The sequence below is a fragment of the Typopeltis vanoorti genome, chromosome 2 (genome assembly GCF_054136105.1).
Source record: "Typopeltis vanoorti isolate ZY-2024b chromosome 2, IOZ_Tvanoo_1.0, whole genome shotgun sequence".
NCBI classification, from domain to species: domain Eukaryota; kingdom Metazoa; phylum Arthropoda; class Arachnida; order Uropygi; family Thelyphonidae; genus Typopeltis; species Typopeltis vanoorti.
In genome coordinates, this window is record NC_143550.1 from 135,011,403 (window position 1) to 135,027,876 (window position 16,474).

The 16,474-nt window shown below is 37.1% G+C and overlaps 1 protein-coding gene across 1 annotated transcript in view; it reads left to right on the forward strand.

Annotated features, from left to right (window-relative positions):
• LRP1 (LDL receptor protein 1) overlaps positions 1–16,474 on the forward strand; it is a 1,646,373-nt gene that overhangs the window by 1,607,595 nt on the left and 22,304 nt on the right. The window contains exon 89 of the mRNA XM_090402369.1: positions 4,119–4,254. Coding sequence (XP_090258495.1) covers positions 4,119–4,254 — 136 coding nt within the window. The remainder of the gene's footprint in view (positions 1–4,118; positions 4,255–16,474) is intronic.

Sequence of the window (16,474 nt, forward strand, 5' to 3'; positions counted from 1 at the left end):
GCCAGTATCAGTGGCTAAGAACTGTCAGTGGCTGTCGGGATTTAAGGCAATATATATTTATATGTGGGAGGGCTTCATGTATTGGTAACAGGGGATTGCTGCTTACTTTTTGTACTCTTTTACAAAAGCATCTTGTCTGCACAGGTTCAGTGGTGCAATGTTGCTCAAAGTTGGAAGCCAGTAGAGAGGAGAGGATTTGACACAGCCTGTTATTGTCCTCAACGCTGCATTTATTTGCATGTCGATTTTCTTGATAAGAGACCTGTTTAGCCATACTGGTGAACAATATTCTCAATATTCTGCTGCAGAGTGGACAAGGCCCAACGTGGAGCATCGCAGTGTAGTAGCAGAAGAACCCCCATGTAGAACCACACAGTTTTTGTATGATGTTATTACAAGTTCTGATCTTTAAAGATATATTCTCCAGATGTCTTTTGAATCATAGTGTTCTATCCTGGATTTAGGGAAATCCTTGTGCCGCAGCATTGTGTTGTTAAAGCTGACCTGAAGTTTCCTATTTGCCAATTTGGTGTTTAAGTGAAAAGAGCTAACCTTGGTCTTATTGAGGTTTGATGTTAGTCTCCATTTATGAAAGTATTCCCCAATGGTTTAAAGTTCATTTGTGAGAGTATCTTCTGTTACTTCAATGTTCTTATGTTGGGTGGTGAGGGTTACATCATCAGCATAAGCAAATTTTCTTGACCTAGTTGTTGGTAGATCAGATATATATAAATTGAATAAGATTGGTGCTAATACTGAGTCCTGTTGGAGTCCGTTCAGCTTTCTCAGTTTGCTCATTTTTTTTTTCCCAGTACCACATGAAAGAACTTGTCAGAAAGCATGTTACCAATAAGTCATATGATGGATTGGCATGGTATGACTTGTATCAGCTTGTATAGCAACCTCTCTTTCCATACTGTGCTGTATGCGGCAGTAAGGTCAACAAATACAACAGAAGTTTTCAAACATCCCTGAAAGCCTGCCTTGATATGGGTAGTAAGGTTTAGTACTTGGTCCATACAACTACATTGAGCCCTAAAGCCTGCTTGCTCAACAAAGGTAACTTCAGATATTTTTGGCCCAATTCTGTTAAGGAGAAGCCTTTCGAGGAGCTTATAACAGCAACTGAGGAGCACAATTGGGCGATAGCTCTCTGCTTGATCTTCAGGCTTGTTGGGTTTTAATATGGTTATTATTTTGGTTCTCTTAAATGCTGTTGGAAGATTTCCTGTCCTTAAAATGCGAGAAAAGAATCTTGTTAGCCATTGATGAGCATTTTTTTCCACAGTTAAACAAGAATTCAGGATGAATACAATCAAAGCTTGATACTTTGCCGGTTTTAAGCTCCTCTAAGGTCTCATTTATTTCATCTGTGGTAAATTCTCTTGAAAATTGGAAACTATCAGCTGTGCTTTGTCATAAGTTTCTGAGTGATCTTTTAACCTCGTGTGTGCGTGCGTGCGTGTGTGTTGATGATGATCTTGAGGGGTGGGGGGGGTCTAGACAGCAAGGTTATTACAGACAATTTGATCTGGAGTCACCAAAGGATCTTTACGAGTGATTGAGTTACTTCCACCTAACTTCTTTAATAGGCTTCGTGCTTTTCTACTTGATTTTTTAAAGTCTAAGTCATCTATACTTTTTATAGATCTTTGTGCTTATTATCAAGCTTCTGGAGTAATTCTTCAGCTGTGTCGCAGTCACCAGATTCTAAATAGACTTGGTATAGCTCTTCACAGTTTTTATCCCAGCTAGGTATGTATTCCTTTCGGAAATCCCCTTAGAATATATTTCTTCGTTGTATGACTGCTCCAATGAATCTGTTGTAGTTTTCACTCACAGATGATATCCATCTTACTATTTTATCTAATTCTTGTGAAAAATCCTGCCAGTTCGCTTTCCTAAAATTTCATTGTGGTCATGAAATGGACTGTATTATTGGTATTTGTATTCCTACTTCTACCAATATTGGGCGATGTTGGCTATGTAGAAAATATTCAAGGACTCGTCTTGTTGTGTTTAGCAGCTGATTTTGCAAATTTTGGATAACAAAGCAGAAGTCTGGGTTGTATTCCCTCTTCCATGCTGCAACCTTAAAGGTTCCTTTGTCCTTTGCATAAAATATTAAGCTAAGATTGTTTTGTTCAGCCCAGTTTGTTAATGCTTCACCATTTCCATCATTATTACTGTAATTCCACAGGGTGTGATGGCTGTTAGATCCCCTATATAAATAGTAGGATGTGGAAATATGGGAATTACTTCAGGTGGCCATTCTACCAGGGGGAGGCTTATAGATGTTAACCACTGTGAGAACTTCAATTTTTGCTATGATAGTGTGTATATTCTGATTAATATGCACTGATATTAATTGAGCATTATCTATATTATTGCATACATAAGTTGCATAGCCATGATCTTGGTGATGTGTAGCTCCTAGTATATCATACCCTGCAATTTTTCCTCTAGATTTCAATTGTTGTTCATTAGCTGTGCATGTCTCTTGAATGACAGCTATGTCTATATCATTTTCTCAAAGGATTTTTAAGAGATACTTACTTTTAGCAAAGCTAATTCCTTCAATCTTGAGTTGGAAAATCTGGAAATTGCACCGAGCTTTCTTTTCTTGTAGTCCTGAAAAGAACCATTTGGTGATTGTATTAGCATGTGATTTCATGTGTCTATAGCCAGGAGATCATTAAGATAGGTCTGGCTGCCAACAATCGGTCTAGCTTATATAGCATTACCCAGGGTGCACCATGTGGAGGCAAGCACTGTTGTAACCTCTACATCTATTAACTGACTGTCAATTGAAAAATCACTTGTATTTATTGGCATCCCTTAAGTACAGCAGGACACATGCCCCCTGAGCAGAAAAGACCAGGGGTTAATTCTCATTGTGACCCACGAAGTCTTCAATTTTCAGTTGACGATGAGTTGATGAGTCTCATATGATAACAAGCAGAAAAAGTGTGTACTGTCGTGTGGTGTGATCCAGGTAGTCTCAAGACTGTGTGGAGGTGTTGTGTAATAATGAGATTTCTTGCAGCTGTTTCTTATATCACTAACAGGATTTAAGTATGGTCTTTCCCAATTAAAAGTGCCTATTGTGCTGCTGACATGAAAACATTTCAAGTTTTGCAAGAGCACAGCACAAATCCAGTTCCTGTGGACTAGGAAGTGAGACTTTGATGACTTCGTTGAAATATAGTTCATTATCCTACTGAATGTCATTTAAACTCTGCATATATTCCTTTTATATCAAAAATTGTGATCCAGAATACAACCACTTCAAAATGCCATTGTTAGTTTCCAGGTAATAGAATATCACATGTCATTTCCACAATAACAGCTAACATCTTAACAAGCATCTTTTAAACAAGTTTGTAGGCATATGTTCATAATCAGATATTTGAATTACAGGAATATGGATTGCAAAGACTAGAGACAGCATGTGGGAAGAGGGTGAATTTCTTGGATTACTCAGAGAATTCCCTCTAAGTTGTCAGATTTGATGATAATCTTGGAGGATACAAGAATGGTAGTTTTTTCTCATGGAAATTCAGGTTTTTCATCCGGCAAACTGGGCCAGGCATACTGCATTGACTTCATAGCTTTAGTTGTTTTGACCAGCCACTAATAATACCAAAATGACACTGAAATGTGATGGAATCTGCAAAATAATCTTGACAGCATCAGTGTCTTTTTTAGAAACATAATATTTTGTTTTTGTAGCAGACTTATTAGAAATCAGATGAGGACTCCTACCTTTTGACATTTCACTGTCATCTAGTATACATTTTTTATACCATGTAGCTGAATTGAATTTGGATGGTTAGAAATATATAGAGTGAACTGATTTCCTTTTGCATAATGTGTTTTTTCTTTTGTTTAATGTATTGAATATGATTTAAACACAACATTTTGAAGAGAATTCACCAAAGTATAATTTGGTAGTATTATCAGATTATAAAACTTTCTTATAATTAGTCAAAAAAAAATCTGTTATCTGTAGTAAAAGTGATTACTTATGTTTACACAGTCTTTAGAGAATATATACTAGTGGCATAAGTATCCTTTAATATAGTATGGCATAATCTTTTCACATTTTGTTAATGTAGCGGTCGTCCATTCATGCATGTACGCATGCAAGATAGTGCCAATGTAGAAATAAGTAATCCTATGTACATGAGGGAAGAATATGATGATGAAGCTGCTGAAGCTCTAAATTCTTCCTTTACTTTAGACCCAGACAAAGTAAGTATTTTAATACATCATCTTCAATATCTTTCATTATAAATTAAATGCTTCTGTTATAAATGTAAATTATTACAAGAGATTTAACATTATTATTATTATATTATTCAGACCTCCATGGAGTCAAAAGACTCATCGTTGGAGGTCCTTCCTAAGAAACACAAAGTTTATCAAGACTCATCGTGGGAGGTCCCTCCTAGGAAACACAATGTCTATCATACCACTCCTTAAACTCATTGATTGTTCTCGCTCTCACCACTCTATCAGGCAATGCATTCCATTGTTCAACCACCCTCCATGCAAAGAAACCACTCCTCACCCTCTTGCTCACAGTTTCCTTTCGAAGCTTCCAGGGATGGCCCCTTGTCATCACTCCTTCCTGCTGTTGAACCAAGTAAAAGAACTCCCCAGTGTCAACCCTGTAACCACCTCTCAACAGTTTAAAAGTCTTAATCATATCACCTCTCCTTCTTCTATCCACTAAACTCTGCAGTACACATTCCCTCAGCCAATCCTCATAACTAACCATCGTTATTATCTGCCTTTGTACCCTTTCCACAGTTAATTTATCCCCTTCAAATCCGGAGGACCAAATCTGAGAACAATAGTCTAAGTGTGGTCTAATTAGAGTCTTATACAACTGAATGATAACTGTTTTATCTCTGCAGGTCAGTGTCCTTCTCATTTTAGCAGCAATCCTCTGTGTTACCTTCACCATCTTTGCAATATGTCCCCTAAATTTCAGCTTTCTTTCAATCATCAACCCAAGATCTCTTGTCTCCCCTACTTCTTCCAATATAGCTCCTCCAATAGAGTATGCAGCGTCTCATCGATGTATCCCAAACCTCAAGACCTTACATTTTGCTGCATTAAACCGACACTCCCATTCATTTACCCATCTGTGTAGCTTATTCAAATCCTCTTGCAGAGCTACCACATCTGTACTATTATTAATAATCCTTCCCAGCTTCATATCATCTGCAAACAACTGAATATCCCCTGCAATCCACTGACAATGTCATTGATATAAAGGTTAAACAATATAGGTCCAGTACTGAGCCCTGTGGAACCCGACTTGTAACCCTCTGCCTCCTTGCCCCACCATACACAACTTTCTGATACCTATCGGACAGCTAATCCTGAATCCAGTCGATCAACCAGACTCATTTGCTGCAACTTAAATATCAGCTTATCATGTGGCACCCTGTCAAATTCCTTTGCTGAGTCCAAGAAAATGGCAGTATATGCCTTTCCCTCATCTACTGCTCTTGTAACTTATTATAAAAGGCTAGCATATTACTAAAACAAGAGCACCCCTTCACAAATTCATGTTGACTCTCACAGATAACATTACCCTCATCTGCTCAATGCTGTATACAGTCCCTCACTAATTTCTCCAAGATCTTAACAACTACTGATGACACACACACTTCCAGTCTGCTACCGCCCTTATGCAATGGCACTATCTTACCTTCCTTCCATTCCCAGGGCACCTTTCGCATAGCCAGACTTTCATTGAAAAGCCATGTCAAAGCAGCTGTCATTTCTTTAGCACATTCTCTCAAAACTCGTGGTGAAATACCATCCAATCCCACAGCTTTACTGACATCTAGAGTACTCAGTATTTGGAACACACTCTCCTCCTGCACCTCTAAAACCTTGAACCTGCCCTATCCCTCTAGTATTCAAATTGACTCCTCCTGGATGAAATACTCCAATAAAGTGTTCATTGAACAATTCCACTATATCCTCTACATCAGTCACTCTATTCCCGTTTTTATCTCACAATGTTATTCTTCCACAGTCTTTTCTCCTCCTACTGGCCACATAACTAAAAAATTCACTAGGATTTTCTTTGGATCTAAGGGCCAATCCTTTCTCATATTCCAGTTTCGCCTTCCTTACCATACTAGTCACTCTCCTGGCCTGTGTCTTATATTCTTCATGCATCTTCTCTTCACCTGTCTCCTTATATCTCTTCCATTGCCTCTTTTTCGCATGCAGTTCCCGTTTATTAATGTTTGTCATCCACTTTACTCCAAATTGTGTCCTCTTTTTCACCCGTGGGATACAGCTTACTATTGCTGCTAACAAATATTCCTTCACAATTTCCCAAGCACTAATGATATCCTGTCCTTCCAATTCCTCCCTCCATGAAACTTCCCAAAGTTAACTTCTAAGACTATTATAATCTCCTGCCTTATAATTCCAGATATGGTCACTCTCTCCAACTGGTGGGAGAGATGTCATCTAAGTTATTATCAACTTTTCTGATGCTGTGTTCCAAAACTCTTGAACCTCTTGTTCCCTCTATTACATGTTGCCTAAGACATTTTTCCCTCAAGAATTCTAGAAATTCCATTCCCTTATTGCTACATGCATCTTTCTCTCCCCAATTTATACTGCTGTATTTAAAATCTCTCATAATAATCATTCTTCTTGCACTTGCCAAACTCAACTGTCTAAACATCTCCTGGTGCCCACCCTCTGTGCTCCTTGGTCTCCAGCAACACCCCACTAAATATCCTGTCTTGCCCTCTTCTACCTCACACCATATGCTTTCAAAATCATTAGTGCCACCGCCTTCCAAAGCCTCCACTCTTACAGGATATAAGTCGTCACTTATCATAAGCAGTACTCCACCACCATGCTTTTCCTTCCTATCCTGCCGAAAAATGCTGTACCCTGCTACTTCTATTCCTGTTATTATATCCTCTTCTGTTAACCACATCTCAGTGATCCGAGTAATCTTTGGCCAAGCTGATGCTATCACCTCCACCAATTCCTCTCCTTTATTCCGGATACTCCTGGCATTAGTATAAAGCATAAAAATGCCATTGTTTCTATACCCAGCATTATCCCCTCTGGACTCCATTGGACTTAGCATTACCTGATGTCGTCCCCCTTCTCCCGAGTACCTATTCTCACAAGAGGCCACCCCCCCCTGCTACCATCCCACCCTGGAACACAATCACTCATGCAGAACAGCAATCTCTCCAGATGCCTACGTCCTTCCTCATTCAAATTCAAGCGGTCTCTCACATACAATTCCTCTCTGTCCTCAAATGCCTTCCAAGTATCCACATATTCCAATCCTGTCTTCTGACACATTCTAACTATTATGTTATTCAATATTACTGCTTAGCTCATCACAATCATACCTAGGCAACGCTCACACTATCTTTCCTTGCTGCGTCTTCTTTCGTACAATCTCAAGCAAGAATCTCATATCTCTCGCTGCCCAATTTACATTACCTCTCAAGTCATTTGTTCCTACCATTACAGTCATCTCATCCACCCTTTCACCCCTCTTAATTGCCATAGCCACACTTTCTATTGTTTATCCATGCAATCCTCCTCACTCATCCTGTCTTGAACACTACTGATCATTGAGTCCCCATACATTACACCTCTTACCACCCTGTCCCTCGATTGCTCACATGCATCCCTTACTCTCTCTCTCTCTCTCTCTCCTCTAACACTTTCTCTCTGTGCTTACCTGCTTTCCTGACATCACTCTATTCCTGGTTCCTGTGTCCCCTTGCATTCCTCTCATTCTCTCTCTCTCTCTCTCTCCTACTGTTTTCCATTCTCTCCTCCTCTATCATGCCCATAACTCTTTCTTCCACTGTTCCTATTCTCTCCTCTTCTTTCATTCCCATCTCTCTCTCTCTCTCTCTCTCTCTTCCATTTATCCTATTCTTTCCTCTTCTATCATTCACATAACTCTCTCATTCTCTCTCTCTCTCCTACTGTTCCTATTCTCTTCTCTTCTATCATTCCCATTACTCGCTCTCATTCCCACTCTTCTACTGTTCCTATTCTCTCCTCTTCTACCATTCTCATAACTCTCTCTCATTCTCTCTCTTCCACTTATCCTATTCTCTCCTCTTCTATCATTCACATAAGTCTCTCTCATCCCCCCCCTCTTCTACTGTTCCTATTTTCTCCTCTTCTATCATTCCTATAACTCTCTCTCTCTCACTGCTACTCTGATTCGCTTTGCATTCGTCTCTTCCATTCGCCTAATCTCATCTTTCACACTTCTCATCTCATTCCCTAGACATTCCACCTGCTCTTTCAGCTCATCTATCTCTCTCTGCAAGTCAGCCACTCTTATTTGCCATTCATCCTCCTAATTGAGACCATCGATGAAAACTTCACTATCATTCAACTTTTCCATACTTCCCGCTGTCATTATTTTATTCATATTTCTCTTGCCCTCTATCATACCACTCATCTCTCTACGTGGAGAATCTTCCGTCTCTGACTCAACGAGGTCAGTTATAGTTAACATGTGAAAAACATATTGAAGAAAAAGAGTTAAAGTTTATTAAAACGTTTTCCTCAATCTGTTTTTTATCCATTAAATCTTTTATAATAATGTTTCAAGGACAAGAAGAATCATTTTTAATGATTTTAAAAATAATTAAAAAAAAAAGGTAAAATTCCCTTAATTCTTCAAAACTGTTATTACAGTCTGTCTTATTTTTAGTGGACATTATAATAGCATATTTCGGAATAATGCGTGCAGTCGACTTACACCACATGAGTAAACTCATAGAGGCCAAAGAAATTGGTTGTTACAGTGGAACATTTCCTGTTTTGAATTCCTCTAAAGTAGCATTGTTATTTTGTGACTTTTTTTGTGATATGTTATAGATTAACTGTAGTGAGTTCATCAGAGCAGCATGTATTAAAACTGTATTCATCCATTTCATATACATACAAGAACTACTCATATTTAATGGATTTCATGGAAACTTGGTATTTGAGATCTGTTAAATAAATAACAACCAAATTTATATTTTGGATCCAGGAATGCATGAGTAGAGCTAATCTCAGGTGGTATTGGTCACTTAAACAGAATGGGGGGGGGGGGGGGAGATTAGCAAAACAAGTTTTCTCTGCCAGGTTGTCAGGAAAAAGACCCAGAGGAAGACCAAGATATAGGTGGATTGATACAGTAAAAAGTGCCTTAGAAGATAGAAATATAAGATCTGATAATGTTGGAGTCTTGACAGGTAACAGACTGATTTGGAGGAAAATTGTAGATAAGAAGTTAATTTACCTTGATGGACCTGCAGTCAGGATTTCTCCATGACTGCAGGTCGTAAAGAGTCCAGCTATTCCTGTCTTAGGCCTTTCTTCTCCATTTTCTGCAAACTTTCTTAATCATTGGGTCTTCCCACCTTAAAGCTGGTCTTCCAGGTTTCCTTTTGGTATCTCTCAGATACCAGTTTGTAACTCTGACTGTCCATCTGTTGTCTCTCATTCCGGTGAGATGTCCTGCCCATCTTCTTTTGCTGTTGTAGATTGTTTTTATTATATCTGTGAGTCCAGACTTCTTCCTGATTTCTGTGTGTCTTACGTGGTCTATTTTGTTTATATTGCACATTCTTCTTTCTATTGCACGTTGAGTTGTTATTAAGCTTTGTTCTTCTTTTAAAGTTGTGTTCCATGTTTCACTGCTATAAGTTAATGCTGGTAAGATGTGACTATTGAAAAGATGGACTCTTATTTCTATATCTATGTTTTGGTTGGTAATTGTTGATTTTATTTTGTTGAAGGCTATCCAAGCAGCTCTTTTTCTCCTTGGTATTTCATTTGATATGTCATTATTCATTTTTATGGACTGGCCGAGGTAGATGTAATCTTCACCTTTTTCAATGGTGTAGGATTCATTCTAGAGTAATTGTATAATCTTTACATTATTTGTTTTTCATCCATCTTGTTTTGTCCAGATGTATTTCCAATCCAATTTTTTGGCAGTTTTGGCTTATGTTATTCAGCGTTGATTCTAAGAGTTTGGGTGAGTGAGATATTAATACCACATCATCGGCGAATAGTAGGATATTTAACATTTCACCATCAATGTTTATTCCACCTTTCATGTCAGTTTTTCAAATGATGCTGTCCAGAGTAGATGTGAAGAGATTAGGTGATAAGACATCACCCTGAACGTACTCCTCTGCTTAAGTTAATTTTAATCAGGTGATTGAAAAGGGTGATATTTGTTGTGCTTTCTTTGTAGATATCTTTTATGAGTTGGATGTATGCTTTTTCTACGCTTTGTTCTATTAAAGCTTGGAATACTGTGTTATGCTCAACAGTGTCAAATGCCTTTTTAAAATCTATAAAAAGAAGACAAAGTGGGATCTGGTATTCTCTGCATCTTTCTGTTAGCTGAGTAATAGTTTAAATGTGATGTATTGTTGAAAAGCCTTTTTTGAAACCGGCCTATTCTTTGCAGCTATTTTCGTTGATGGAGGTTTGTATTCTGTTTAGGATGACTCTGGTGAATATTTTATGTATGTGTGCTAATAGACAGATAGGTCTGTAGTTACTGATGTCTTCTTTATTATCTTTTTTATGCAGAATTATGGTCTTTGATGTTTTCCATTCAGTAGGTACTTTCCTTAATTGTATATATTGGGTAAATCTTTCTGCTAGAGCTTTAAAGAGTATTTGTCCATCCATTTTTAATTCATCAGATTTTATACTATCAATTCCTGGTGATCAGTCATTTTTACTTCTTCAGGTAGGACAGATGGTATTTTCAAATTTTCGTCTGGTACTGGAGCTGTGATTACTTGTTTAGATGAGTAAAGGTTCTCATAAAACGATTTTTTTCCATTTCACCTCTGTTTGTGTGTCTGTTTCCTTGATTGCCTATGAAAGCTGATTTTATATTCTAAGCAGTCTTTTCCTGTATCTTTCAGTATTCTTCTTTTCTTCAGTAGTTCTATTGTTCTTGCTGATAGGCATTCCCTGGTCTTAGGAGGAAGTTCATATGAGGTTCTTTCTTTGCAGGTCATTAATTGATTGTTAAAGTTTGTTAAATCTTGGTCAATGTCATTTTTTAATTTCCAGTCGGTTTCTTCCACCTTTTTTCTAAATTCTTCTGGGTTTATCTGTTTTGAGTGTTTTTCATGGTTGGACTGTGCTTGTATGCGTTCATTTTTTTTAATGTATTTTGAGGGTGGTTCTTATTGGACGGTGGTCTGAATGAATGTCGCAGTAGGTTTTCCCAATGACTTCAACATTTTTTTATTATTCTTTTGCAATCTGTTAGGATGAAATCAATTTCATTTCTCATCTCTCCATTTGGAGATTGCCAAGTCCATCTTTTTCCAGTTCTCTTTTTAAAGAAACTATTCATAATGTACAGCCTTTCTGCTTCTACAAATTCTGCTAGGAGTTCACCTTGTTCATTTCTTTCCCCTTTCCCACACGGTCCAATGTATTTTTCTTCTCCACACACTATTGTGTATGTTGTTTTTTTCTGTAATGTTTCTTGTAGGTGTTCATAGAAATTTTCTGTTTCTTCTTTGTCAGCTGTTGAGGTGGGTACGTAGGCTGCTATTATTTTTATTGTTACGGATTTTCCAATTTTTAATTTTAGTGTTCCTAGTCGTTCAGAATGGATTGTGCAAGAAATAATATTTTTAGTTAGCGTTTCATTTATGATGAGGCCGACTCCTCCAGCCCTTGTAGCATTATCTGAAGCTCCCAGGAAAATCTGGTTGCCATTGTTCCATTTTGCTGTTAATTCAGAGCTTCTTCGGGGTTTCACAGATAGCGAGGATATCAAACTTTACATTTTGCAGTTCTTGAAGCAGGAAATCAATATGGGAGTCAGAAGACAGAGTTCGAGTGTTGAAGAAACCGATAAATAGGGTCGAATTTCCAGATGGTGGTCTACCTTCCTCTGCGAGATTCTTAGCACCCCCTGCTCTTGCAGATTTCTCACCACCACCACCACCTTAGTGGGATTGCAAAGAGCAGTGCAGGACTGGGGGCCTTTTTTTTCTTCTACTTGCTGGCATCTCTACAGTGGTCTACAGCACTTCTCCTGACCATGGTCAGGAAGTTAATAATGATGTAAATTTTTCATGTATCATATCCTGTACATCCCCTTGAGGGGTACATGGCAGGAATTTGATGATGATGATGATTTAATTTTGTTTAAAGTACAATTTTTTTTAATATAAATGCACAAGTTTTTAAGATTATTATTATTATTAACATATGATCTCCATGAAGTTACAGACTTATTGCAAGAGGTATACACTATCACACACAAAACTTATCCAGCCTTAAATTTTTTCAGTGTGTCTACATTCACAACATACTCATGCAATGCATTCCACTCACCAACCACTCTCCATGCAAAGAACCTGCTCCTCATTCCTCTGCTCGCATCCTTCTTATACAGTTTCCAGGGATGACCTCTTGTTCTACCCCCCCCCTCCCATTCTATGAAAAATCTCTTCTATTTCAACCTGATTAACACCCCCCCCCCCTTACCCCCTTACTAACTTATATGTCTCAATCATATCCTCCCCCCTCCTTCTCCTCCTATTCACAAGGCTTTGTAATTTACATTCTCTCAATCAAATCCTCATACTATACATTCCAAAGACCACTGAATACCTTTGTGAATCTTCTCCAGATTCTTTCTAACATATCCTCATCATCATGAAAACCCAGTGACCAAATCTGTGCACAATAATCCATATGAGGTCTAATCAAAGCCTTATACAATGTCATCATAACCTCTTTATTTCTGCATGTTAGAGTCCTCCACATCATTGCCATTATGCAATGTGGCCCCTGAATTTCAGGTCTTTGTCCACCATTACTCCCAGCTCTCTCATCTCCTCTACCTCTAAAGTTTCCCAACCAAGTGTATACTTTGCATACCACCATTACTTATCAAATTTCAAAATCTTGCACTTTGAAACATTAAACTGACAGTTCCACTTACCTGTCCATTCATGCAATCCATTCAAGTCCTCCTGCATTGCTCTCCCCAATTTTGCTTCATCTGCAAACAGCTACATATCACCAAATAAATCCATCCCCAATATTATTTATATACAAATTGAACAACAATGGTCCCAAAACTGACCTCTGCAGCCAACTACCAGTGGTGTGTTGCAGGGTGAGAGATAAGTTTCATCAACAGGTGTGAGACCACTGTCCACTCATTGATACAGTAAAAAGTGCCTTAGAAGATAGAAATATACGATCTGATAATGTTGGAGTCTTGACAGGTAACAGACTGATTTGGTGAGAACACCTGTAGTGGGTTAAAAAAGTTCCATGTGTGATCTCTAGAGCAGGGTTTCTGGACTATTTAAAAAAATATAAAAAGTACAAAAAAATAGAAAATAGAAAAAATCCTTAGCCCAACCACAGTACAAATGTATAATAGGTTTACAAATAAACCTACATTTGTACTGTTGATGGGCTAAGGAATTTTCCTGGAAGCCACATATAACAGAAAATGGTGTGCATGACGATGAAATGAAAGTTGCAATGGATAAAGTCAGGCAGTTGACAGAAGAGAGAGAGAGAGAGTATGAAAAAGTTGCTGATGGATGTTAGTGTAGTCTTGCATGGAGATTCATATCAGAATTGTGATGTAAGGGTACATGAGACATTTTCCAAGTGATATAATGAGAAGAATAGCTGAAACATTGTTTGGAAAGAAATGGGTTCATTCTTTCCAAGTTTGTAGTGGTTTGTGGATACCATTGTCTTGGAAGATGAAAAATAGGCTGATGAAAGATATTTCAGGAATTTCTCACAGTAGGTAAAGGATAATAATGTAGTTAAACACTGAAAAGCTCTTTTCTAGTGGGGTGAGAACCTTGTGAAACTTGGTGTCATCAAAATAGTCCTGTCTTATTTCTCACGAGAAAGATCAGACCCCTTAGATAATCTCCAAGACAAAATCCCATTTTTCTTCTTGAAGTGTATGATAAACAGTTAGTGAAATCTTTAATTCCACTTACTGGTAACACTTCTTGTTATATAAAAAATTCCACACATTTCAAATCCTCAATTTAGAATTTAGTTTTAAACAATAATGATATCATGGTGAGCCTTGATGTAACCTTATTCACAAATATTTCCCTTCCTGACACTCTAAATTTGCTGAAAAATGCTTCCCCCCCCCCTGGCATTATTGATCTCTTTAATTCTGCTATCCATACTGGTTACTCTCTTGGAAGGGCATTGTATACAAACAGATAGAAGGTACTTCCATAGCCTTTCCATTCTTCCTCCAGAATCCAGTTCACTATTGAAAAAAGAAAATAACAACTTGCCTTTTTTTTAGATACTCTGATCACACGTCCACCAAGGAGGACCCTTTCTTTTTTTTTTGGATAACATAACCTTTTCCACATCCTTTTTCTCAACAATATATTGTCATCAAAACCCTTGCTAACAGAGTCTCCAATCTCTGTTCCACTCAAGCTTCCCTTACAGTAGAACTCACTTTTATTCACCTTTGTCCAATGGTTACAATACAGAAAAAAAAATCCTACAAATTATCTGTTCCTTCTCAACATAAAGACCACAGTAATGCCATTACTATTCCCTATATCTGGGAATATGACCAGAACTTTAAAGAAATATAATCTCTGGGAAGCCAGCTTCAAACCTCATTTGAAGCTGGTTTCCCTTTTCTGCTCTCCTGAGGATCCACTTCCTCCTCTCTTTATTCCATCTGTTTACAAGGTTCCTTGTTCTTGCAACTTATCTGAACTGCCTCAGATATAGGGAATAGTAATGGCATTACCTGGTAGCAGACTGGGAGATCTACTACCATCAACCAAGATCAGTGGTATCCAACCCATCGATCGCTTGTTTATTCCTCCTTACTTACAAATTTAATTAAAACTGAAAACATAATATTTTATTTTTCATTATTTTGTATTATTTTTTAATTCTCTTTAAGCATGTTGCTATTGTTTATTTATTTTTCATTAAAATTGTCAAATCAGTAATTTTCTTATAAGTCAGGGTAAATGAATTAATTTGGATCCGTGGAAGTCAAACAGCAAGCCGAGTGAATACGATTATAAGCAAAGCACATCGTATGCATTTCATTTATAATCGTGTTTACTCGTAACTACATCACACACTTCCCATTACCCACTGTTAGAATTTCAGTTGAGTTTCAGTTGCTCTAAATTTATCGTTGAATTTACCATTATTTTGTTTGCTAATTGATAAGTTATAAACATTTTTTATATTAATAAAATATTTAAAAGTTTTTTTGTTTTTTTTAATTTGAGGATAATTATGAGTGTATCAAAGAAATCAGAGATTTATCATTTTCACAAGGAATGGGAAATGGATTATTTCTTTACAATGGGAAATGGAAAGTGTTGTTTGATTTGTAATTCATCTGTAGCAATTCTAAAAAAAGATAATATTGAGAGACATTTTCGATCGCTACATGCAAAATATGATGAAGATTTTCCCCAAAATTCCGAAATACATGAATCAAAAATTATAAATTTAAAGGCAGGACTTTCTGGACAACAAAATATGATTTTGAAAGTAATAAATAACCAATATCCGCCACTATTGCATCTTTGAAAGTGTGTCATTTATTAGCAAAAGCAAAAAAGCCTTTTACTGATGGAGAGTTAATAAAATAATCGTTTCTTGCAGCAGCAGAATCTTTATTTTCTGTTTTTTAAAAATAAAAATGAAATCATTTTGAATATTAAAGATTTACAACTTTCCAGAACAGCGGTTATGAGAAGAGTTGAAATTTTTAAGTGCCAATCTGAATACTCAGTTAATGTCAAACATTCACCAGTGTGTTGTGTTTTCATTACAATTTGATGAATCAAACGACTTCACTGATACTCCTCAGTTAATGGTATTTATTCGCATGGTATTTCAAGATTATTCAAGTAAAGAAGAACTTTTGAAAATTGTACCATTATTGGGAAGGACTAGGGGAGAAGACATTTTTTTGGCATTTGATGAATTTGTGAAACAACACAAACTTCCTCTTTTTAAACTTGTGTCTATTACTACTGATGGTGCTCCTGCAATAATAGGTAATAAATCAGGCTTCGTTTCATTAGGTAAAAACGATGACAAATATTCAGATTTTTTTTAACGTACCACTGTATTATCCACCAACAAGTACTGTTTAGCAAAAGATTAAACACAAAAGATGTTTTGGATATTACATTTAAAATTGTAAATTCTGTTCGAGGAAAAGCCCTGCAACGGTGGTTATTTAAATTACAGGCAGATGATGATAGGGAACTTCTGTTGTACAATAATGTTCGCTGGCTCAGCAGAAGTAAATTTTTAGAAAGATTTCTTGTATTAATTAACAATATAAAAAATTTTCTTGATGAAAAGGAGATATTTATCCACAATTGAGTGATAAAAAATG